This window comes from Nuphar pumila, chromosome 6, assembly GCF_984573655.1.
Source record: "Nuphar pumila chromosome 6, dmNupPumi1.hap1.1, whole genome shotgun sequence".
In the NCBI taxonomy this organism is placed as follows: Eukaryota; Viridiplantae; Streptophyta; class Magnoliopsida; order Nymphaeales; family Nymphaeaceae; genus Nuphar; species Nuphar pumila.
In genome coordinates this window covers 8,632,073-8,657,366 of record NC_143254.1, presented here as the reverse complement: position 1 = coordinate 8,657,366, position 25,294 = coordinate 8,632,073, and the positions used below count along the sequence as shown (strand labels likewise).

General features: G+C 35.8%; 2 protein-coding genes across 2 annotated transcripts; one reads left to right on the top strand and one right to left on the bottom strand.

The window, feature by feature from the left end:
- Positions 1–216: 216 nt before the first annotated feature.
- Positions 217–7,907, top strand: LOC149833837 (sm-like protein LSM2). The gene is made up of 3 exons (XM_090011054.1): positions 217–349; positions 438–596; positions 7,585–7,907. The coding sequence occupies exons 1-3, from the start codon at positions 347–349 to the stop codon at positions 7,702–7,704; spliced, it is 282 nt and encodes a 93-aa protein (XP_089867180.1). The 5' UTR covers positions 217–346; the 3' UTR covers positions 7,705–7,907.
- Positions 7,908–15,213: 7,306 nt separating this feature from the next.
- On the bottom strand, positions 15,214–21,053 carry LOC149833836 (endo-1,3;1,4-beta-D-glucanase-like). The gene is made up of 7 exons (XM_090011051.1): positions 20,824–21,053; positions 19,917–19,938; positions 17,921–18,041; positions 17,187–17,277; positions 17,009–17,098; positions 16,781–16,881; positions 15,214–15,457 (listed from the first exon to the last, which is right to left on the bottom strand). The coding sequence occupies exons 1-7, from the start codon at positions 20,969–20,971 to the stop codon at positions 15,317–15,319; spliced, it is 714 nt and encodes a 237-aa protein (XP_089867177.1). The 5' UTR covers positions 20,972–21,053; the 3' UTR covers positions 15,214–15,316.
- Positions 21,054–25,294: the final 4,241 nt, after the last annotated feature.

Genomic DNA, 25,294 nt, shown 5'->3' with positions numbered 1-25,294 from the left:
CACATGTATTTTGGATTCGGAATCAACCTTACCTCCTCGGATCTGATTCAGATCTGGATTCGGATTCGGATCTGGCAAGATCCGGCCCGAGTCCGTTTGCACCCCTATCAGTGAGTCCGAGGCTGGTGTTAATGTTGCAACTTTTCATGACATTTTAGTCATTTTGGAAAAGTGAGTTATTATTTATATTTTGAAAAGAAAAAAGATCAAAAAGAATTTTCCCTCCTCCTTTTACCTTCCCTCGGCGGAAAGGAAGATCAGAGCGATCGAAGAACTCCTCATATAAATCCGATCGTTTCAAGCCAAGAAATTCCCCTTCTGGGTTTTGTTCTCCACCGAGGAAACTATGGTACCCATCTTTTGATTTCTCGAATTTCGTCCTTTCTTTTGTGTTTTCTGGGGTTTGTTCCCTGGGTTTGATCGGGTATATGTTGCAGTTGTTCTTCTCATACTTCAAGGAGTTGGTGGGCAAAGAGGTGACAGTGGAGCTGAAGAATGACCTCGCCATCAGAGGGACCATGCACTCCGTGGACCAATATCTCAATATCAAGTTGGAGAATACTAGGGTTGTGGATCAGGAGAAGTATCCCCACATGGTAATTCTTCCCCTATTTCCTGCCCCCCTCTTGTTTTTTGAATTTTATGGTGTAAATGAAGATTTTTTTGCATCGGTTTAAGGAGAATTTTGGGTTTGGGGGTCTGTTTTTTTGGGGAGAATTGGGGTTTAGTGTTTAGAGTTTTGATCGAATTATGATGAGGGTTCTTCCTTTTGGTTTTTCTCAGTAGGTTGTGGTGTTTGAGAGAACCTTTTAGGGATTCTTTGTTGCTCTATGTGAGCGAAGACGGGATGAATGGAATTGATGTTTGTTGTGTAGGGTTTTGTTGCTTGGTCGAGAACTAGGGTTTAGCATTTTCTACTATTCGTGTTCCGGTGGAGCCAGTCGACTGTTTTGCCTTCTAAATGAGATTCTGTGGCATTTATGTGTTGATCTTATTGTGACTTGGCGCTAGAGTTTTCTTGCGTTTTTTGGTTTCTGAACCAGTTACTCTTTTGTGGAAAAAAATATTTTTTTTTCTTTTCTTCATTGGATTTTATTCTTTTTATTTTGTTCTCTTGATGAATTTGGCATTGTTGGTAATGAACTGTTTTCTTTTACTTTTTCTTCCTTTTTTATTTTTGTATTAACTCTTCTCTGGCACATGGCATCAGTTTTTTGTTAGGTACTTTACAAACCTCGAAGCTTGTGTTTTGTGCTTATTATCATCAGGAAGAAGTTTGTGATTGTGGGGTTGGGTGGTTCTCGGTTGTGCCTAGTTTATGGTTCTGTTGATGGCTTTAAGAAGTCACTACTTGAAGTCAGTGACATCAGTTACTACATGTAGGGAATATCTGGAAATAAGAAAAGGTCTTCTTTGTGCATAAAAACAAAGATCCTTCAGTGTTTCCGTGCTTTATTTTGTGCGTATGCATATTTTTACTAGTTTTCTATATTATTTGGAACTAGCTCCTTCAGGTTCTTTTCTGCAAGTTGGTAATTACAGGCGAAGTTTGTATTTTGTACATGAAAAATCATAGGCAATGCTGTATAGGTCAATTCACAAATCTTGTTTTTGTGAAAATCTTGGCGAGGAAGATCTCATGATAAATTAAAATTATTTTTTTTCTCAGAAAATATCATTGTATGTCAAAATTTGAAAAACATAAGAATGTGTGTGTGTGAAAATATTAAATATAAACATTAGTAAAAGGGTGTTTTATTGTGTTAATAACAACAACAACTACGCCTTCATCCCAAAACAATTGGGGTCGGCGATATAAACCAACAAAGAAAATCATTCTGGGTCTTCCACATGATTCCTTCTCCTCCATTCATTTCTATCCAATGCCATGTCCTCGGTGAGGTTCAAAGCATTCATATCCTTTCCTATCACCTCCATCCATGTCTTCCTAGGCCTACCCCGACCTCTTTTAACTAATATATTTTCCCATTTCTCCATCCTTCTAACTGGAGCATCATTAGGCCTTCGTCGAATATGTCCAAACCACCGTAAACGATTCTCTCTCATCTTATTTTCAATGGGTGCAATGCCTACCTTCTTACGTATCTCCTCGTTCCGAATCTTATCTTTTATTGTATTTCCACACATCCATCTCAGCATACGCATCTCAACTACACTCATTTTTTGAATATGATGTCTCTTGGCAGCCCAACATTCCGTATTATATAGTAAAGCGAGCCTAATAGTCGTCCTATAAAACTTTCCCTTCAACCGCAATGGCATTCTACGATCGCACAACACTCCAGTTGCACTCTTCCATTTCATCCACCCAACCTTTATCCTATGATTTACATCTCCATCAATTTCTCCATACTTTTGAATGATAGATACCAAATATTTGAAAGAATCATCCACCGATATTTCTTGCTCACCAAACTTCACTACACTCCCATCACTACTTCGTTGCTTACTAAATCGACATTCCATGTATTCTGTTTTACTCTTACTCAACTTAAAACCTCTTGCTTCCAATGTCTGTCTCCATAATTCTAACTTAGCATTAACCCCAGCTCTAGACTCATCAATCAAAACAATATCATCAGCAAACAACATACACCACGACACATTTTCTTGAATTGATCTCGTAAGCTCATCCATCACTATAGCAAATAGGAAAGGGCTTAAAGCAGATCCTTGATGTAACCCAACCGTTATAGGAAAATTGGTTGTCACCCCTCCACAAGTGCGGACATTGGTTACTACTCTTTCATACATATCTTTAATTATACTAATGCACTTGAGAGAAACACCTTTCTTCATCATTGTCCACCAGAGAATGTCCCTAGGTACTCTATCGTAAGCCTTCTCCAAATCAATAAAACCATATGCAAATCTTTGTTCCTCTCTCTATTTCTCTCAATAAGTTGTCTAAGAAGATGTATAGCTTCCATAGTTGATCTTCCGGGCATAAAACCAAATTGATTCTCCAATATCATGACAACCTTCCTCAACCTAGACTCAATCACCCTCTCCCAAAGTTTCATAGTATGACTCATGAGTTTTATACCACGATAGTTTGTGCAATCTTGTATATCACCCTTATTCTTATATAGAGGCACCAAAGTACTCTTTCTCCACTCATTAGGCATCTTATTTGTCCGCCAAATCTTGTTAAAAAGATTTGTCAACCATTCTAAACCTTTCCCTCTCAAGCATTTCCAAGCCTCGATAGGTATACCATCTGGGCCAACTGCCCTTCTTGATTTCATTTTCTTCAAAGCCTCTGCAATTTCTTTCTTTTGAATCTTGCGCATGAAGTCACGATTCATCTCATGAAAAGGAATGGAAAAGTCTCCAAGATCCTGAGCATGACTTTCATTAAATAGCTTATCAAAATAATCTTTCCATCTCTCCTTAATCTCCTCATCTTTGACTAAAACCTTTTGCGTTCATCTTTGATACATCTAACCATACCCAGATCCCTTGATTTCCTATCTCTCATCTTTGCAAGCCTATAAATATCCTTCTCGCCCTCTTTGGTATCCAACTTGTCATAAACCTCCTTATATACCTTATCCCTCGCGTTCCGAACTACTTTTTTAGCTTCCTTCTTTGCTATCATATACTTCTTCAAATTCTCATTATCACGACTTTTACTTAGATTTCTATAACACTCTCTTTTAACCTTAATAGCTAATTTGACATCCTCGTTCCACCACGATGTATCCTTACCTAGCGGTGCACTGCCTTTAGACTCACCCAATACCTCCTTAGCCACCTTTCTCATGTCACCCGTTATCTTATTCCACATAGATTATGAATCCTCCTCGAGACACCAATCAACTTCTTTAACTACCCGCTCTACAAACATTCCTTGTTTTATTGTGTTAATGTCGGGTAAAAACATGATATTTTTAAAAAAATACCAATCTTTGAAAATATCATGCATTGCAATAAAATCACACTATTTTCAAAATATCACAGATATCTATCACATATCTATAAGTAATACGAAGAGTGTGATCACTCAATTACCTACAATTTCTTAGATTTATAAGGCCACTTGTGCTTATGGGTTGTTACACTAGGCCTTCAGGCTTCAACTCATGACGTCTGCAACTTCATTGCTTCGGATTTGATAAAATGGTAATTGTTGTTAGCTTATTTTAGCAAGTGTGTCATATATAGAGGGGTAGACTAATTTCATCACTGCATCTTTTAGGATGCTTGTGGCATTGTTTGCCACCATGCTTAGACTTAATTGGTTGTGACTTATCTATAGGAGTGGTGCATGCATGTGAGGCTAATCCTTCTGGTGTGACTATGATTCACCTTTGGCTTTCTTTGTATACACATAGGGCTGGCCAATGAGCCGGTCCATGGCTCGCCCTTTATGCTCTTTATACCCACTAGTTGCTAAATCAGATGTGCCATGCTCAAAGCTTCGGTAGCTTGGGGTTAGGGCACATCAGGGACTGATTGTATGTGTTATTGTGTGTGGGTGCGGGTGCATGTATGTGTTGTGTGGATGAGTTGGTTAACTGTTACACTTAAATCTGGACCAGGCCATGCAGCACGTGGTCTGTGGGCTGCCCAGCCCACATATGCATGTGTTCTTGAAAATATCTGAATCCTGATGAACATACAATTTATTATGAATATTAATATGATTTTGAATCAGTAGCCCCTAGTTCTGTGCTTAGGGTGGAAAGTCATCTACCACCTTTTCTCATTTTCCTTCAAATTTTAAGTTACATTTCTGTGCATTATCCTTCAATTCGTTTAGATGTCTTTTGCAATATGTTGGGTTTTGGATGCATATTTTGAATCATTAGAATTCACTTTTGGCATATTTTTCTAGTGGAGCATGATTGGAGTTAATTCTTATGCTAGTATATGTCTTGAGTTTGGTAGCGTACAAGTTCTGTTAAAAATGAATTTTTTACCGAGATTATTGAGGCTATTGTATTAGATAGTGTGAAATTTATACAACTGATATTGAGGCTATTGTATTAGTTAGTGTAAAACTTACACAGCTGCTTCCTTTCTTAGTCTGAATAGAAGTGTTCTTTAAAGTTTAAATATTGTAACCTTTTGATAGATGTTGACATGGAACAGAGTTGCCTAGAATTCCTTGTACCTTCGCTTTTGAATACTGATTAAGCTCTTTGTTGATGTGTTTTTTAGACTTAATGGTTTCAAGAATTTCTTAGCGATCTCCATGTTGATAAAATTAGTGATAACAGGAGGTCTCAGTGACTGCCATTTTTTTAGACTCAACCTTGTTGATTATTGCCTTAGACCCTTAATCTCAGGAGATGTGTAAGTTTTTTATTGACTTAGGTCCTTAATATCAGGAGATGCGTAAAGAAGTTTTTGACCTTCCTTGGAGACAAAGGATTTTGATTACAAAATGCAAATATATCTCTAATGTTAAACAGCCAAGAACTTTATCACAAGTGCACATGTTTCTTTCTAAGTTTCTAAACTCTTTTAACATTTTTTTCCTTCTACCCTAGCTACTCTAGTTTTGTCGTTTTTGCCATTCGCACACTGTAGGCTTAAAGTATGAACCTGGATCTAAGTTTTCATCTATTGCAAGAACATGGAGAGTTCCTTTCTGAAAGTGTTGTAGGATCGATACAACAAGCACTAGAGGGGGGGTAAATAGTGCTTTTAATCTTCGTTTTTGAATTTTTAAGGAACTTAAATACTGCAAAGCAATCACACACAAAGAACACAAGAATTTTATCTTGGTTCAGTCTTCCAGACCTACATCCGGTCCCCAAGCAAAATCTGCTTGAGATTTCCACTATCACACTTGTGTCACCACAAGAACAAACCGACCAAAACCGGTCTCACTTTCAACAACAACCCTGCTGAAAGCAAACACCTCATTTAAACCAAGGAGACCTTTTTCCTTTTACAGAAAAAAATAATCAACTTATAATCAACCTACGAGCTTTTCTTATGAATGCAAATGGAGTGAAATAGGCTTCTAAGGTTGCTGAAATGCTCAAGTCACAATTTCACTAACTCACAAAAAGAATTGGAGTGAAAAACCAGAGTGAAAATACTCAGTGAGTGAGAAAACAAATACTTGAATGAATAAGAGTAAAAAACAAGAAATTCAATCTTTCAAATCAATGTAATTTGATTCAATTCGATTGTTTTGAATATAGATCACACTCTTATTTATAGCTGAGGAATTCCATACGTTGGAGGTACGAAAGGGTGTCAAAACAGTCAGTTTTAAAGTTTTGAACCGTCAAATCATTTGAAAAATTGAAAAGACGTACCTTTAAAAAGTTTCAGAAAACGACTATATTAGTCGACTGAAATAAAATATTAGCAGACTGACAGTTAAAGTCACTCGATTACTGTGTTTAGCCAAACATATTTAAATTCTGGTTTTTAAACTTAGTTGACTAAAGGAAAATTAGTCGACTGATGAAAATCATCAGTAGATTGAAAAAACTTTCAGTCGTCTCTGCCAAATTTTTCAAAAATCGAATATTCTGTCTGATCGACTAAGAGTCGATTAGTCGACTAATCAAAAAGTTGACGTTTTGCTTTAAAAAACTGACGCGAAAAAATTAGTCGACTGATGAGTCTATTGGTCGACTGATAAACCTGAAAACATAAGTAAAGATCTTTTTAAAAGGATTTTCGTTAAGGGTTCTTTTAGAAAAGTTTTTTTCTAAGTATTTTTAGGTGAAATGCAAGTAAGATATGCAATCAAAGTAAGGCTCTTACAAGAATCTAAGACTTTTAAAGAAATTTACATTTACACACTTGTCTTCACAGATTCTTCAACGAATTCTTCAATTCTCTTCATCTTTCTTCATTGCCTTAGCTGAAATTCAAAAATCTTGTACGTGAGTTATCGTGTACAGCTTCCTTGTCTTAACACTTTCATGTATATTTTGGATAGTACCAATGAAGTGAGTAGACATAAAGCAAATATAGTTCCAATGAAGTGTAAAATGTCTGACCATGCTGTATGTGTGTGAGCCTCCTCTAATGCATTATGACATCTTCCCTATTATTTTATGCCAAGTCAACTGCTTTTTTATGAAGAATTGATGGTGACTATTCCTTGTTTTTCATCTCTCTTTCTCTCATTTTCTTTTTCATGAGGGTTCTTCATGCATGCTGCTTCTGTTTACAGGCTGGTTCAGTTTGCTTCATCCCAGCTATGAGTTGAAGCTTATCCAATAAATTGGAAAATACTTGGTATACCTTGATATTTCGTTTTTATAGGCTGTTCAAAGCCAGAGAAGAAAAATAAAGGGAAATATTTTACTTATGATTTCTGAGTTGGACCAGAAAAGCCGGTTGACTAACCTGTGTTTATGAAATTTATTCTGTTATTTGTTCAAGAGCATTGGTTGGTCTGTAAAGCTCATCCTCTAGCATTTGGGTTTGCTTGTATATATAACATTCTTTCTTGCATTTCAAGGATTGCAACATCTTGTATGGTTTCTGTAAATCCAAAATTTCATAGGCATTTAACAAGATAAAATTGTATCATGTGCAACCAAGAGTTTTCTAATTAACTTTTTACTTTTTGTGTTTTTGCAGCTCTCTGTGAGGAATTGTTTCATCCGTGGGTCTGTGGTGAGATATGTTCAACTTCCCCCAGATGGAGTGGACATTGATATCCTGCATGATGCCACAAGGAGGGAAGCTCGGGGTGGTTGATTTTTTCCCCCATTTTTCCAAACACTTTCTCTGACTTTGTATCCATATATTGATGGACTCGGTTTAGTTGTGTAATCAGCGTTTTGTTCTTGCTAATGACTCCAATTGATTATGATCCTTTTCCGATGAAATTTTGTTCAGGTTTTAGAATTGTACTTGGTGAGATTTTTTCACAGATGAATAGATTAGATTGGTTTTGTCCATGATCAAAGTCACCATAACTGAATGAATGAATCTGGTTGCTGGGTTGAATTGATTGGTCATTGTTGTAGCCAGACTTCTTAGCCAAAGACCATTTCATATGTATGTCCATCTATAAATGCAACTCTGCATGTGTTCCTGAATAAATTTGGAACCATCTCTACCGTACTAGATTGCACGTAACTGTCATTAATTGGTTGCACAGACTATGGTCCATAGGTCCAAATTCTTATTTTTATGGATTGCATGTTTTGGCATCTGTTTGTGATAATTTCAAGCCATCTCTACTGTCTAATCAAGACTATTATCAATCTAAAGATTGTCGTTGATTGGAGCAACAGGTTGTATCACCATGGGCCGTTTAGTAACTGGGATCATGTGTTTGAACGTTCAGAGACCGTCGATAACACCTAAAAACTAGTTCAAATCGCTCAACCCTGTTGAGTTTAAACCAAAGATTCATTTTGCAGAAGTTGGCCCTGATCTGTTGAAGATGAATATGTGTTTCTCTTTGTAATGAAACAAGAAAGAGTACAGTGACAAAGCCACTAAGGGCAAGCACGAAAGTGCAAAAACAACATAAAAGATATAAATTTATTCACTAACAATGCTTAAGAAAAAACATGTAGACAATATAGGAGAGATCCTATATTTATAGAGATTACAAACTTACAACAAAGTAGAGTGGCTAGCCAATTAGCAGTTGGGTAGTTTGACTAGCAGCACTATGGGCTCGGCTAGAAATAAATAATAAAAAATATAAAAAATAAAATATATATCTACAAAAGTGTTTCTAATGGATACCACCTATCAAAGTTATCAGTATCAGTCGTATAGGCTGATATGCTTGTATCGGCCTTATCCGTCGATATGCATCATATCGGCAGAATTTCGATACGCTGCAGGGCCTATTCGGCTAATATAAATTTATTCATTAACAATGCTTAAGAAAAAACATGTAGACAATATAGGAGAGATCCCATATTTATAAAGGTTACAACAAAGTAGAGGGGCTAGCCAATTAGCAGTTGGGTAGTTTGACTAGCAGCACTATGGGCTCGGATAGAAAGAAATAAAAAAAAAATGTACGAAAGTGTTTCTAATGGATACCACCTATCAAAGTTATCAGTATCGGTCGTATCGGATTGGCCTTTGCATCATATCGGCAGAATTTCAATACGCTGCAGGGCCGGCTAATATAAATTTATTCACTAACAATGCTTAAGTAAAAACATGTATACAATATAGGAGAGATCCCATATTTATAGAGGTTACAACAAAGTAAAGGGGCTAGCCAATTAGCAGTTGGGTAGTTTGACTAGCAGCACTATGGGCTCGGCTAGAAAGAAATAATAAAAAATATAAAAATTAAAAAAAAAATGTACAAAAGTGTTTCTAATGGACACCACCTATCAAAGTTATTAGTATCGGTAGTAGGATGATATGCTTTGATATGCTCGTATCGGCCTTTATCGGTCGATACGCATCATATCAGCAGAATTTTTATATGCTGCAGGGCCAATTCGGCTAATTTTTAATAAATATAAAAAATATCAGAAAGTATTTTTAATATTATTTTAAAATTATTTTAATGGTTTTAACATGTATCACGTAATAACTTTTTATTATGTTTTGGCCGATACAAAACAATTCAGCTGAGTATTGGTATCAGTCGGCAACCCAACGATTCAGGGCCGATATATATCAACAACATTGCATATTACATGATAGTGAAAAAACAAAAATGCCCCCTAATGGGCATAACCTATTACATATGCAAATCGATAAAATATATTTATATATAGTATATATAGAGAGAGTAATGGGTCCGTGCTAAACCAATTTGGTGCTAAACTGCATGCTAAATGGGTTTTTTGGGCTTTTTTCATTTTATTTTTAAATGTTGACCGTACAGATGTGCTCTATGTACACATTGGTGGGTTTTCATAAAGTTCAAAAAATCAACGGTCCCAAAACTTTGTAAATTTTTTAGGCTCCAAACATAATTTTTTTCATTGAAAACACATGATTCAAGTGTGGATTCTTAGTAAATCAACCATGCCCAACGCATTTATGAGGCCGGAGTCGTATAAAAAGCACCGGAGAAGCCCCAAAAACCCATTTAACATGCGGTTTAGCACCAAAATGGTTTACACGGACCCATTTTCCTATATATACATACATATATACCTATATAATTTAACACTTCTCTTCAAAATTACAATGTGATAATCAAAAGTTTGACAATAAGAGAAATAAAATGAAATGAAGGTAAGACCTTTGTGAAAAAGTTTGTCACCTAACATTCAGAAGTTATGTAGGGCAACTCAATTGTTTCGCTCGAGCATTCTTCTCTAACATAGGCAATCCATCTCTATATACTTTGTTTGTTCATAGAAAATGTGGTTGCTCGCATTATAGATAGCACTCTTGTTATTGTAATACATCTTCATTGGATTAGAGATGACCCATATATCTTTGAGGATACTTCTTAACCAAATAATCTTCATAGTTGTTGTTACCATAATTTGGTATTCATCTTTTGTTGAACATAATAAGTTCTTTTGTTGCTTTTTGCGCTTCCAAGATATTAGAGAGTCTCTTAAAAATATACAAAAATCAATAGTTAAGACTTTATCATTAGAAGTTTCTATCCAATTTTTATTAGTATAAGCGATTAACTCTAAGAAAGATGAAGATAAGAAGTTCTTTGGATATAGTATATTTGTTGTATCTGACTATCCTCAAGATGACACTCATATGCACTATGGTTGGTGCATCATGAAACTCACTTGCTGAATAAACAACACGAGGAGTGTCTGGTCTTGTAATGAAATAAAATATATCCTATGAGAGTGTAAGTCACTTTTATACCGAAAAACTATCTCAAATAACCAAAATCAGACATGTTAAATTATTTTTAATAATTATTTTAATTTTATCGACTCCCTTTTTGTCACTTTCTATAATGATCATATCATTCACGTACAATAAAAGAATGACAATGTTAGAACCTTTATTTTTTTACAAAAAGAGCATTACTACTATAATAAGATTTATAACCTTGTTAAATCTATCATATCAAACTTTAGGAGCTTGCATAAGTCCATATAAAGTTTTTCTCAAAGAAAATTTTTTATTTCTCTCTATCTCAAGACTAAGAGGAGAATCCATGTACACTTCACCATTTATGTCACCATTCAAGAAAGCATTCTTAACATCTAGTAGGTAGACAAGTTATTTTCTAATAGATGTTAAGGCAATGAGAGTCCTTACACTAGTTATACGTGTTACAAGTGCAAATGCTTCCTCATATTCAATACCATACTCTTGAGAGTAACCGTTGGCCACTAACCTAGCCTTATATTTTTCTAAAGATTCATTATCCTTAGTTTTAACCTTATAAATTCACCTATATCTTATAGTCTTTTTTCATTTAGGTAGAGATTGAATTTTGTAAGTTTTTTTTTATGAGCCTTCTAATTTTAGGTTTATGCTATCCACCTCATTCAATAATAACCTTGGCCTTAGTGTAGGGGGAAGGTTTATAAAATGAGTGAATAGACAAAAGGCACACTCTATACCTAGGTGAAAAAAACTCATAGGATACAAATCTATCGAGAGACCTAGAAGTTTGTTTGGATTTTTTTAATAATGGGTTTTTCACATAATTGGTTTTGAGTATATCTGTCAAATGCACATAGAGGATTCTCAATCGTTCTTCTATAATAAGTTTGAACATCACAAACCGACAAATATGTAAAATTTCATCATTATCATGCTCAATTTTTAATTCATAATTATCATTAGATCTATCATTCTTTGGCAACAAATCAAATAAAAAAGAATACTTGGTGTCGTCCTTAGGCTTATCTATACAAAAATCATTTTCTTTTTAAAAAATTATGTTTCTTGAAACATACAATTTGTCATTTTTTCTAAATCGCAACATCTATATTCTTTTTTATTTTCCGCATAACCAAGAAACAAGCATTCAATGACTTTATGTGGGAGCTTATCATTTCTTTCAATAAGTACAAAGCATTTACATCCAAAAGCTCTTATTCTACTTAAGTCGTAATGGTTTGGTAGAGTTTTTCTAATGAAAAAATATTTTGTAAAGAAGATGAAAACATTTGGTTTATAAGGTACACTGCGATAAGTATAACTTCAACCCAAAAGCTTTTTGAAATATTTTTTAAAATAAAAAAAGTTCTTGTAGTTTTAATAATATGACGATGTTTTCTTTCAACCAAATCATTTTGTTGCAGAGTGTTTGAACAAGATCTTTGATGGGTAATGTTATTTTCTTTTAAATAGTTTTTAAAATCATTAAATAAATGTCCTCCTCAGTCAGATTGAAAAATGATAATATTTGTTTGAAATTGATTTTTCACAAGCTTATGAAATTCTTTAAAACAGAAAAATACTTCGGATTTTAGCTTAAGAAAATAAATTCAAGTGTATTGAATGCAATCATCAATAAATATAACATAATAAGAGAAACCTCATTTGGATATGATGGGAGCCGATTCTCATAAGTTTGGGAACAACTCTAACTTTAAGAACTTGAAAATCTTTTAAAATATTTTTAAAAGTCCTAATGCTTTTAATTTTTAAATTGGTTTCATCCACGGTAGAAGTGCAAGAGCTGTAAAAGTTTTTGCGTACTCGGATAGAAGGGACTCTAAGAGGATCATGTGAAAAGAGGCACCAAAATCATGTATCTAACAATGCATACCAAGAGAAAAAGATGTGGACATGGCGGTCTTGAAAGTATGAGTTGAAGACGACTTAGTGAATTGTTGAAGAGCCTTCATAAGTTGGTTAATGGTATCCTTAATATCTTCTCCTTTCTTGTTTGTCTTATCAGTCTTTTTGAATGTTTTTTCAACGGTCGTCTTCTTCTTCTTGAGTTTGGAACATTTTGATTTGACATGCTCCAGTTCATTACAAAAATGATATGATTCTTCTCTACCATTTTTGTTTCTTCCAAACTGAGGAGACTTATATGTTCTAATATTGTTGTAGGGCCTAGACATGAAAACATCCTCTCTTCATTTGGATTTGCCAAGTTGTACTTCCACTTGGTATATTTAGGCAAATGCCTCATCAAGAGAGGTAACAATAGTCCTATGCAATATAGAGGTCTAATTTGCTAAAATTCAGGTCTTAACATGATTAGAAAATTGAAAAAGGTATTTTTTTTTAATTATTTTTGCCTCATTTTAATGGTCAAGCCCTCCCATTTAGGTTCAAACAAGGTCAATTCATCCCATAGAGAGGAGAGAGTCATAATAGTCTCTCACACTCTTGTCTCCTTGTTTTGTGGTCTCAATCTTTTTTTGAAGAAAATATTGTCGTGATATGTTTCTTTGCACAAATATACTTTTAATAAAAACCCAAACATCGCAAACCTTTTTAAACTTGACAATGTTGGCAGCTATTTTGAGTTCTATGTTATTTAAGAACCAAGATAAAATTTGAGTGTTCTCATCTTCTCAATCTTTCATTCTAGTATGATAATCTTTAAGAGCTTTCTCTCATTCATCGTCATCAAGATCTCTAATTTGGTCTCCATAAGTATGAGTTGTGACTCACAAGTAGTCACTCATGTACCCTTAAAGCTTCCTTCCTTTGAAGTGATTTTCCATGACAACAACCCACATAATGTAGTTTGATTCGTTGAGTTTGAAAGTGATCACCATCATAGGTTCCTTCTCGGCCATCTTTGGAAGAGAAAAAAAATATGTCTTTACTGCAATCACGAGCTTTAGATAAGCACAATAAAATCTTAAGAGTTTAAGGCACTAATACCATATAATGAAACAAGAAAGAGTAAAATGACAAAGCCATTAAGGGCAATCAAAAAACAAAATAATGTGTCAAAGCACTAATTCACCAAAGGACAATACACAAACCACTTAAGGTCAAATACAAGAGTTCAAAATACACTTACTATAGCCACTAATGAGCAAGCACAAGAGCCAAAAAAAAACTTAAAAAAGATAAATTTATTCACTAGCAATGCTTAAGAAAGCATGTAGACAATATGAGAGAGAGATCTCATATTTGCAACAAAGTAGAGGGGCTAGCCAACTAGACTAGCCGTTGCATCATATCTCCGCCCCCATGAAACTTTTGTGATTTATTCCATCTATTCTTATGACCAGAATAAAGCAGGATACATGTGGAATTACAGTTTTGGCAAATACATGCTGCACCGTTACTTTGAACTAGAAGGGAGATTTCAGGACATGGCAGATCTATTTGCTTCCTTAAGAAATTATGTCTAAACTGACGCATCATATCTCCGCCCCCATGAAACTTTCATGAGAAAGCTGAGCTGGTAGGATTTTTTAGAAGCGTGTCATTTCTTGTGAAAGATCCTTCCATTTCATGGAAATGAAACAAACAGGTCCTCAAAGTTCCCAACTTTAAACATGACGCCTTCCCATATCTGATCTTTGCTGCTATGCCTGATTCTACCTTGTCAAGGTCAATATTTTTAACTATTCTCACAAGTCACATTTTCTTAACAATACAAAAACACAGAAGGCATTTAAATATTTTCTTTTTGAAAAATATCAAGAAAATCTCATTCCACATAACATTTAGATTACAAACTTTTAAAATAAAAATATTGAAAATCGCAGTAAAATCACGACATATTGGAAATAGGCCAGATTTTGAATATCTGATACAAGCGGTCCATACGGGTCGGATCTGCTATCTAGGATCACTAGGTTTGGTGCAGGTCTTCCCCAATTCCGAACCTAGAGAATGGGTCCTGGTTAGGGAGGGACCGGTTTTTGCCCAATGGTAGGAAAGAATTGGGCAGGTTTAGAAGGAGGGAGTGACAAGTTAGGGTTAGATCAGATAGGCTGAATTGGGGGTGAAGGGAGTTAGTCCAATGCCAAAATGGGTCCAGTCAGTCTAACTGGGTTACCGGTTTAGGATCAGACGAGGGCACAAGCTCTAGCATTGGTAGAAATGGCAATGGGAAGGGATAGCTAGGTTTGTTCAGCCTATGCAGTACGGTGAGCTTAGGTTGAGAGCATGGTTATCGTAAGGACCAAATCGGATCAGCTAAGGATCAGATAGGACTTCTGTCAGGTTTTTGGAGTGATTTGGGTTCAGTGTGGACAGACGGAAATTTAAGATCATTTTGTCATCTTACAAAAGAGTTTGTTCTCAATTTTTAGCAGAGAAGCTTATGTAATTCATAGTTTGCAGTCTAATGCAAGATCATTTTTGCACATGGAAGAGAAGCCAAGGTGGCCTAGACAACAAAAGAAACCATAGCACTCAGAGAACATGACAGTGTATGAATAGTAGTACCATATCCTCAAGCATGCTTTACTTCAGATAGCATCCAAGATCTTTTTATGTTGGTCTCTTGAGCAGACATTCAGTTTACATATTTAGTGAACCATTCAATCATGTGTTTATGTGCTTCTTCCGCACTACTTACAGCAGCTTCATCATCAGTACTGTATCTCACTGTCCAGCCATGGGCCACACCTGGGAATATCTTGACAAAACTGTTGACCTGCAGATGAGGATAAGAGGTTAGCATCTTGATTTTCTCAAACAAATGAAAATGAGTATTCAAAGAGATGGTACTGGAAGAATCAAGTTATTACAAATAACAAATTCAATGCAGTGCCCATAGCAAATAGAGGAGCATAGACATGGGCAAGCAATGAAAGGTAACATGTGGGTGGATGTAAAATTTGTGAGAATACAAGTACGAATTGGTGGTATTCTCATGAACTCTCTGAAAGTGGCACCATCAGCAAGGTGTGGCATCTACAGCGGGTAAAAGATAATGCTGGAACCATACTTTGAACATTTGCATAAAGGCACACGTGATCGGACATTTATGTGGCCACTAGATTCACTCATATCATGCATTAAATCATGCTGGACACCATTCTTCTAAGCGTACTAGTAAGGTTTCAAGCACTGAATTGTAAAGTTATTGAACCATTAATTATTGGTCATTCTAAACTAAGCAAGACTTTTGTGAAGTTTATGAACCCTTTTGCTCATTGAAGTTTGATGTGACATGCTTCCAAAGGGTGGGCCAGGTATGGACAGTTCCCAAAAGATCATATTCTCAAACAAAAACACATTTTTGAAAATGGCAGATCTAGTTGCTCTATTAAGAGTTGCCTAAACTGATGCATGATAAGGAAGTTGTGTTTTCTATAATTCTAACTAGAATGAAAATCACTAGTAACTACTAATACTATTACTTAAACATATGGCTATAGATTGTTCAAGGAAAACAAAAAAATCTTGTTTATAAAGAAATTCCATACCATAAAATTACAATTATTATAGTACACAAAACTTCAGTTATATGAAATCTGTGTATGGTATACTATAAGTGAAAATGAATTTAGAGAATAAATGAAAATGAACACATTTCAGTTCACTGGAACGAATTTCGAGCCCACAAATCTCTCAGATATGAAATAACTAAATCCCGTTGTTGTAATCATTGCCTCATCCCCAGCATCTGGAGCATTCTTAAGTTTCAAAAAATCCCACGCAATTGCTATTTGTACAATATAGCAAACCAGGGTAAGGAGTTCTCTTTTAATAAAAGTAAAGTAGACAAAAGGTAAAACAAAGAATGAAGAAACACTGAGTCAATCTTTCCCCTAATCCAATATGCTTGGTTGCACTCTACGGTAGAAAATTGGTATAACCATATGATCACAATTCACAAATACCTCATGTAGTTAGAAATCTTTGTAATTAAATATTAAAAAGAAAAAGGGAAATCTAATTAATTATCCAACTAAAACTTCCTAGTAAGACAAGTAGAAGTCCTAGTCAAGAAAGTTCTACACATAACTCTCACCTCATCTTTTGCAGACAGAATCTCCTCAAACTGTTTCACCAGTTCAGGTGGTGAGATATTATCAATTTCTGCTGCCAGAATTGCAATAGGAGCTTTAACCTCTGCAGCAGAAAAATGCATCATTCATGTCAAAGTTGGCACCCATAAAGAGCAATAAAATTTCCCAAGTATCTGTTTGCAAAAACAAAAAATTAAAATGAAGTTGAATGGAGAATTAGTGATGCTTACCCTTGAAATCATCTATACTAACAAGTGATGGGTGCAACATGACTGCAGCTTGGATCTCGCAAGTCTTTGCTAATTCTGCGACCACCTTTGCTGAAAATCATTAAACATTAACACTGTATACTATAAACAAGCATAAGCATAAGTTATAGCTGAATCTAATTTGAAAGTATTAACTTACCACCCCAGCAAAAACCTGAAACACCAATGGATGATATCCCTTTACTTCTCAAATCTGCAATGATAGGTTTGGTGTCTTCAAATCCTTTGTCCTGTAAGAACAGGAGTTGAAATTTGTATTTAATGATGCAGGTCCACTTGAAAAGCAAAGACTGGCAATAGCAGTACTTTACAAGCTCAATGAAACACATTGTTTAATGATGAGCACCTCTCCAGAAAATCAAACCTGACTCATGGTAAGGTCAAGTTGCAAGCCTGAAGGCCCAAATACCTGGCAAGGTCAAAGACTAATCTGAGAGTCTTCCCAAGCCTAACTATGAAGACACCAGGACCAGGAAAGGATTGAGTGGTTCAGTTTAGTCTTTTCCTAAATCATTGATCTGCAGAACTTGTTGCCGTCCTTAGCCATCAGGTCATCAATCTTTCCAAGAAACTGGTGAAACACCATCACATAAATCATGTTGGTGTCTCAAGCTTATGCCAACACATGAATCCAATATATCAGCAACCATAACAGTATCTCCATGCAACCTTGTCTCTCTAACCAAGCCGAATTTCTCCCATTCACGCATACTAAGAAGTGTGTGTAGTTAATGATGAATGACAATAGAACAGAAGAAAATGCACATATCCAACTGATGAGACCTTCTCAACAATTAGATTTAAATATACAGAAAAAAAATAGTGATGACAAAGTGCACATCCTATGGGTAGATGAAAATAATAAAAACTTACTGCACCATGAATCTTGAACCATTCATGAATAGGAGACTTTTCTCGTATGTAGGGATCTCCATAGAAGTAGTCAGGAACCACCGCGAAGAATCCAGTTGCAGCAACTTTGTCAGCAAGCTTCCTTTTAACACCACCACATATATAGCAAGTATTATGGTCGGAATAGGACATCATGATAATAACAGAATGCCAAGTGAATTCTCAGTAAATTAACAGAGAGCAGTATCTATTGATGGATAAGAAACTGTGTGGAATATAATATGTTATGTTACTTTTATGTTTTGAAAGAAATTCAGCATGCAACAAATTTGCCAACTACCTAAATAAGACAAATAGAAAGAATGTACTCTTTAATGATGGGTTTCATAGGTGCATAAATGCATTGAAAAATGTAGAATAAAAGATGTCAGCCTTTACCAAAGAATAAGGCAGACTTGTATAATATGGAAGTTGGAACTCATTGTGTTTGGGGAGAGTCATGCCTTTTTCTCCTTTTGCATCCATTTATATACTCTTTCATTCGAAACGGTTGACTATTAACATAATGCATATACACAGCTAACTAGTCAACCTGTTCTTTTGGGAACAGTTTGTTGAAGTCTCCAGCATATTTGGAATTTACACCAATCAAATGTAAAACACAAGCAAAAAGTTTTTTTAATAGGCAAGCTGTGCCCCACAGCATTCGGGCCTGAGATCCCTTGCTTATGAAGGTCCTACTTTACCGTACAGCTCTCATTTGATCTAAAACAGGACTGATGTTTTCTTACATAAAAGTCCTAACAAACAGGACTAATGTTTTCTTGCATAGAGAAGCTATCAGTTGCAAGCTATGTCACACGGACTCGGCTAGGAGGTCGACGCACCCGTGTCGACACGCTCCGACACGGGTGCGGCTTCGGACACGGAGCGGACACGGCAAGTGTCGGACTCGTTCAACGCACCGGGGCCAAGTCCGTCCACATTTTGAACTCGGTCAACTTTGACCGAGTCTATTTTTGTCCATTTTTTAGGAAAAAAGATGTATAAAAACTAAAAAAAGTGATCTTTATATATATATATATAGTCGTGTCCCCGTGTCCAAAATTTTTGAAATTGCTCCGCACCCGTGTTGCACCCGCACCCATGTGACATAGGTTGCAAGCAAAATGAAGGAAAAACTCTAAGCATTTCCTTAACTAAGGTCACTAGCTTACCAAGATCATCATAACTAAGTATCAAGCAAAGAAAGATGGTAATTCTACATTCCCTGATCACCTACTTGTCACCAATCAAGATTTTAAATGTATAGTTATCATTGATATGTTCATAATGTTGCATCTTAACCCAGAAAGTCTATGATATTCTGCTTTAACAATCTTATAGGAAAATGATGAATAAGGGTAATTGAACCAACATTTCTTAGTACCTGCTATTGAAAAAAAGGTCTGAATAGTAAATCTACAAAACACTTCATGTAACACATAAAAAATATCATCAACTCAAACAATTCTGCTGAGTCATGAACATGGTTTTCTCCCTCTTTATTTGTCCTCTTTTGTTTTGCATGAGTGGTCAGATTTTGTGTATTAAACTGAGAACCCAGTTCAAACACTTGAATACATGTTTGTTTGAAATTTAATTGTGGATGAAGTTAGCAACTATAACATGAGCAGAATTGCAAGTATAAACCAATCATAGAATAAGTCACAAATTGGAGAATCACACATTCCGGTTTAACCATCATAACAGCATGATCATTACAAGCTTTGCAATTGAATGTTCAACAGTAATGTTTCAGTGACGGGGGAACACTGAGGTAGGTTACAGTGCTATAATCTTAATTGAAAAAACACTCATCCCAATATCACACAATAATTTCAGGTTGAAGAAAATAACTAAATGACAGAATTAATATAAATGTATGAAAATGAACATTTTCCAATCCCAGCAGGTACCAATTCCTACAAGTTCATTACTAGTTCCCCGGGGCAGAAAGACAAAGAATTTGGTATACCTCAAGTTAGGCGCTTCAAATCCTGTGAGCATGAGCAGGAAACCATGAAATGAAACAAAGTCGATATTCAGTCAGACAAAATGTCATGGAAAACATAATCAAAATGCATACACACATCCAATAGAAGACAAAATTATGTTCTACTGTATCAATAATCCTTTTGCAATATTTTATTCACTAAATTTTTCTTCGCCTAGAAAATCTGTAGATACCCCTCCAACGTTGCTCATAATAGAGCTGCATCTTCAATCTCAGTATCAAGGTTCCCTACATTCAGCAACATAACCCTGAACCAAGGACCAGTGATACCCTTCTAAGGAAGCGTAATCTTGACCTTTATTAGAGGATCAGAAACACAACAAACGTTGTACTATGTCCAGCAAACACGGGCATGGTCAACAAATAATGGCGCTGTTAGCAGATGATATGTTGAACGCTGTTTTTACAATATAAGCACAAGAAGATTCCCACTGCACTCACAAAGGGGAAGTCCCCAACTTTTCAGTGGGCACAAACCAGCTTTATTGAGGAAAAACAAATGCTAATATCAATTACATCTTGTGTTTGCATCTACAATCAGACCAGTGTCTCAAGCAACAAACTGGAACCATCTTCGTATAAAATCCACATACATCTCACCATGTTGTAAGCAAAAGCACAGCTTTCATAACATTCATAAATATCAATGAGACAAAATCTTTAAAAGAAAAATAAGGGTGGGTGTGGTTTTTAAAGAAACAAGGACATGGGTATCGATCAAATGAGTGGTCAGACAACAACAGTTAAAAAAACAATAAAGGTGAAAAAGATCAACACAAATGAGACCAGGCCTAAACCAAAGCCAAACAAAGAGGAAAGAAGAGAGAGAAAACATGCATATAAGAATGTAGGAGAGATGGGTACTTGCCAAAGACATCAGAAACCAAGATGATTGCCTTTTTTGAGCTTGGGGAACCAGTAACATAGGCCTTGATGCTCCCCAGGCACTCCACACTCCCCTGCCCACAGCTTGGGTTGAGAGCAGGTGGGTTCTCACAACACTGAGGGCCTGCCATCCTCTCTCTCAAAACCAGCCAAACTTCTTGTTCGGCTGCAATTAGTCACAGAGTCACCGATTCTCAGAGGCCTCCCATCCCTCCATTGTCATACTTTTGTATGACAATGACCCCAACGATCTAGGTTTATGGGGATGACGTAAATGATCACTTCATTTTAAACAGTAACGGTTCGGATTCGGATCGAATGTGGTCAAACACTAGATTCGACTAATCGTATGTTGGTTAATCGGATTCCGTTGGTGAAAGGCTCATACTGCATCATTTGGGTATTCATCAAACCCTAATATTTGCCGGATTCATTAGCAAAAAAATCAAAACGATATTGGCATCCGATTACAATCAGCCATCATTTTAGCTTACCAAATTCTTTTATAAGATTCAGTAATATCGGGTAAAATCTGATTCATTGACATCCCTTAACTTTTTTGGATTTATAACCTGAAAAAACCGCACTCGGCACAAAGACCTCTGGCTCAACCAATCCTATAATCATCGTGCCCGCAGCGTATAACAAGTCCTGCCAGCTCGCTGCTGGCGCCTTTCAAAACCCTTCATCACCTTACGTGTTGCTGGCTCTATGAGCCTGTGGCACTCAAACACAAACGTCACAAATAAAAATTCTGTGGTTTCTTTTTTTAAGAAAAAATCAGTTTTTCTAAAAATAAAAAGCTTAAAAAAGCTTCACTCATCTGGTAAGAGCAGCCTGTGAATGTCACCAAGTTGAAGAGCCGTCACAAGTTCAAAATCCACGAGTGGTGTCCCTTGTTGTAACGTTGAAGCTGGGTGTAATCCCTGACCATAGGGGATAACCGAACACCAGCCAATGTGCAGTCGGTGATAAGGGATTTTTCCCTTCAATCATAAAAAAAAAAATGAATAGAAACATAAAAAAAGTAACAAAACATAAAACATAGAAAAATAAAAACTGTACAATATTAAAATGTAGTTTTGTCGTATTAATATTTGTGATGAAAATAAGAAATATAGCATTCTTTGGTATTTACCATCTTTTGATCTAGGTCAGTGTCCCTAGTGACACAAGCAGACACGCTTTGACACTTGGACATGGATACTGACACATAAGGTCCATATTTAAATATTATTTTAATATTCACATTTTTATTTTAATATTTTAAATTTTATTTTAATAAAAATGTATTTTTAACATTAAAATATCAAAAAATAGCTTTCTTATTAATTAAAAATTAAAAAAAAAATCCATGACATTGTCTCCCCTTTCCCAATTTTTTTTTTTGAACTTTCCAGTCGAATTTTCGTCACTGTTCCTCGTGTCCACATGTCCTTGTTACATGGCTTTTGAGGCTACCACAATGTTCGCTCATACCAACCTATGAGTAGGGATGGCAGTGGACCAGTGCGGGGGCGGGAGACAAGGTCTCCACCCCCGCCCCGTTTCAAAATCCAAACTTCCACTCCTGCCTCCATTCCTGCACGAGGATGGATTTTAACCTTCATCCCCATTTCATGTCCTCCATCCCCGGTCCAAACAGGAGCGAGGCGGGTCTCGTTTCCCCTTAGTCTATAGTCATTCCTTAAAGGATTGGGGACGGGGTGGGGAAAAGAGTAAGTGGGGATAGATTTTAACCTTCATCCCCGTTTCATGCCCTTCATCGGCAATACATGGGGGAAATTTTAGTTTCGTGTTCTTAGGTATAACATACAATTATGCTATGTCACAGGTACACACCATTTTGACTGCGGGTGCTTAATGACATGAGTGGACACGATCAAACACTGACAACTATGGTTTTATCTTTATTTTTTTAATAATATTATATTATATATTAATTTTATTTCAACAAAAAATCATTTTAATGTTAAAATAAAATAGTTTTTTATTAATTAAAATTTTTAAATAATGATGTGCCCTCGTGCCCCATTTTTTTAGAAAAAAATAGAACTTTCAAGTTGAACCCGAATCCCACATCCTCGAGTCCACGAATCATTGACAGTTAGACTCTTTGAAAGTGGTTCACTAATCAAGTCACGTCAAGCCCTTAATGACATGAGCGGACACGCTCAAACACTGACAACTATGGCCTTATCTTAATTTTTTAAATAATATTATATTATATATTAATTTTATTTCAACAAAAAAACAATTTAATGTTAAAATATTTAATAATAGTTTTTTATTAATTAAAATTTTAAAAAAAAATATGTGCCCTCGTGCCCCATTTTAAAAAAAAAAAGAACTTTCAAGTTGAACCCGAATCCGACATCCTTGAGTCCACGAATCATTGTGACAATAACAATAGCAATAGCAATTATGACAGTTAGACTCTTTGAAAGTGGTTCACTAATCAAGTCACGTCATGCCCTGCTGGCAGTTGTAAAGTAAGGGGCTTTTTTGGATCTATCATTTTCATCGTTAGAAGGTTCAATGTTTTGAGATTTTTTTTCCTGTAGAAGGTGGAAGGCCCCATTTTCAATGTCTTTCTTATATTTCTTATAAGATTCATTACCAAGCACAAATCCAATAAGCACTCTGCCCAGCATATATAGTGACTAAAATTATATATGAAATTTCTTTTTTTTTAATAACTTGATGGCTAGTTATTAAATTCAAATATTTGTTAGGATAAGGAAAACTTTGGGTGGGGGGCCCACGAAGCTTTTTTATTTTTTTAAAGGCAAGCTGTGGTTAAGCGGACTCCTACCAAATATCTCTTAAGCCCTATGTAGCAGAAGGATTCGAACTTGAGACCTCAGCTTGGCACAGGACCCCGCTTACCACATGGGATACCACCTCTGTGGTATCACCCCCCATGTTGAATCCACTGAAATCTTTAATCACCACTTGCCTACCAATAATGGCTGCTGATAAAGGATGAATGCAAATCAATATATGTTTTCTTTTTCTAAAAAAAAAAACTGCAGATCCATACCACCGACATTGGTATCACTTTTTTGGTAGATATTTTTTCTCAAAAGCTTTGTTTTCCTTTTCAACACCTCTTTTTGGCACCATCACTCATGTTCTTAATACTTGAGGCCTTTTTGGCATGCAATAGTTGAGTCCGGATCGGGTGCAATATGATAGCACAAAAATTTGAACATTAAGCACCTGATCGCAGTCTATCAGGTCTAGGGTTCCACACCTGACAAGCCCTGTCATCAAGACGAAGGGTGATAAGGTGCTTGATGCACAAATATTTGCGCATTCATGTTGCACCTGATCCTTTAACGCAATAGTGCCATCAAATCACAATCATCATCGAATAAAGTGAGCAACTAAAAATGAAATTGCCTTGTGGTCACCCTACATATTATTCAAATTTGATTGAACTCAAACACAAGGATAAATAATATATATATATGGTTTAAGTTTAATAAATAAAGAAAAAGATGCAAACAATATATATAAAAAATCCATGAATTATATATGTAAAATATGAATTATTAAGTTTATTATATAAAATATATATTTTAAGTATACAACAACAATAACTACGCCTTCATCCCAAAACAATTGGGGTCGGCGATATGAACCAACAAAGAAAATCATTATGGGTCTTCCACATGAATCATTCTCCTCCATTCATTTCTATCCAATGCCATGTCAAGGGTGAGGTTCAAAGCATTCATATCCTTTCTTATCACCTCCATCCATGTCTTCCTAGGCCTACCCCGACCTCTTTTAACTAATATATTTTTCCATTTCTCCATCTTTTAACTAATGGCATTCTACGATCGCACAACCGCAATGGCATTCTACGATCGCATCATTAGGCCTTCGTCGAATATGTCCAAACCACCGTAAACGATTCTCTCTCATCTTATTTTCAATGAGTGCAACGCCTACCTTCTTACGTATCTCCTCGTTCCGAATCTTATCTTTTATTGTATTTCCACACATCCATCTCAGCTACACTCATTTTTTGAATATGATGTCTCTTAGCAGCCCAACATTTCGTACTATATAGTAAAGCGGGCCTAATAGTCGTCCTATAAAACTTTCCCTTCAACCGCAATGGCATTCTACAATGGTATTATATTTTAAGTATAATATATAGAAAATATATATTCTTGGGGCGTTTGATGGCACTCGGTTTTTGTGTGAGGAAGTTTTTGAGGAGAAAAAGTCGTTGGGGTACACGACTCTTTTCCCAAGATAAAGTTATTTTCAGTGATAACTTTATTCCCCACAGTCAAACAACATGATTTTTATGTATAAATAACATGAAATTCTTTTCCACAAGTCAGCTCGTTTTGGGCTCATCTCATTCAGGGATGAGCTATGAGCTGATCTCAGCTTGGTTAAACATGAGCTGAGTCACAAGCTTGGTCTACTGGTAA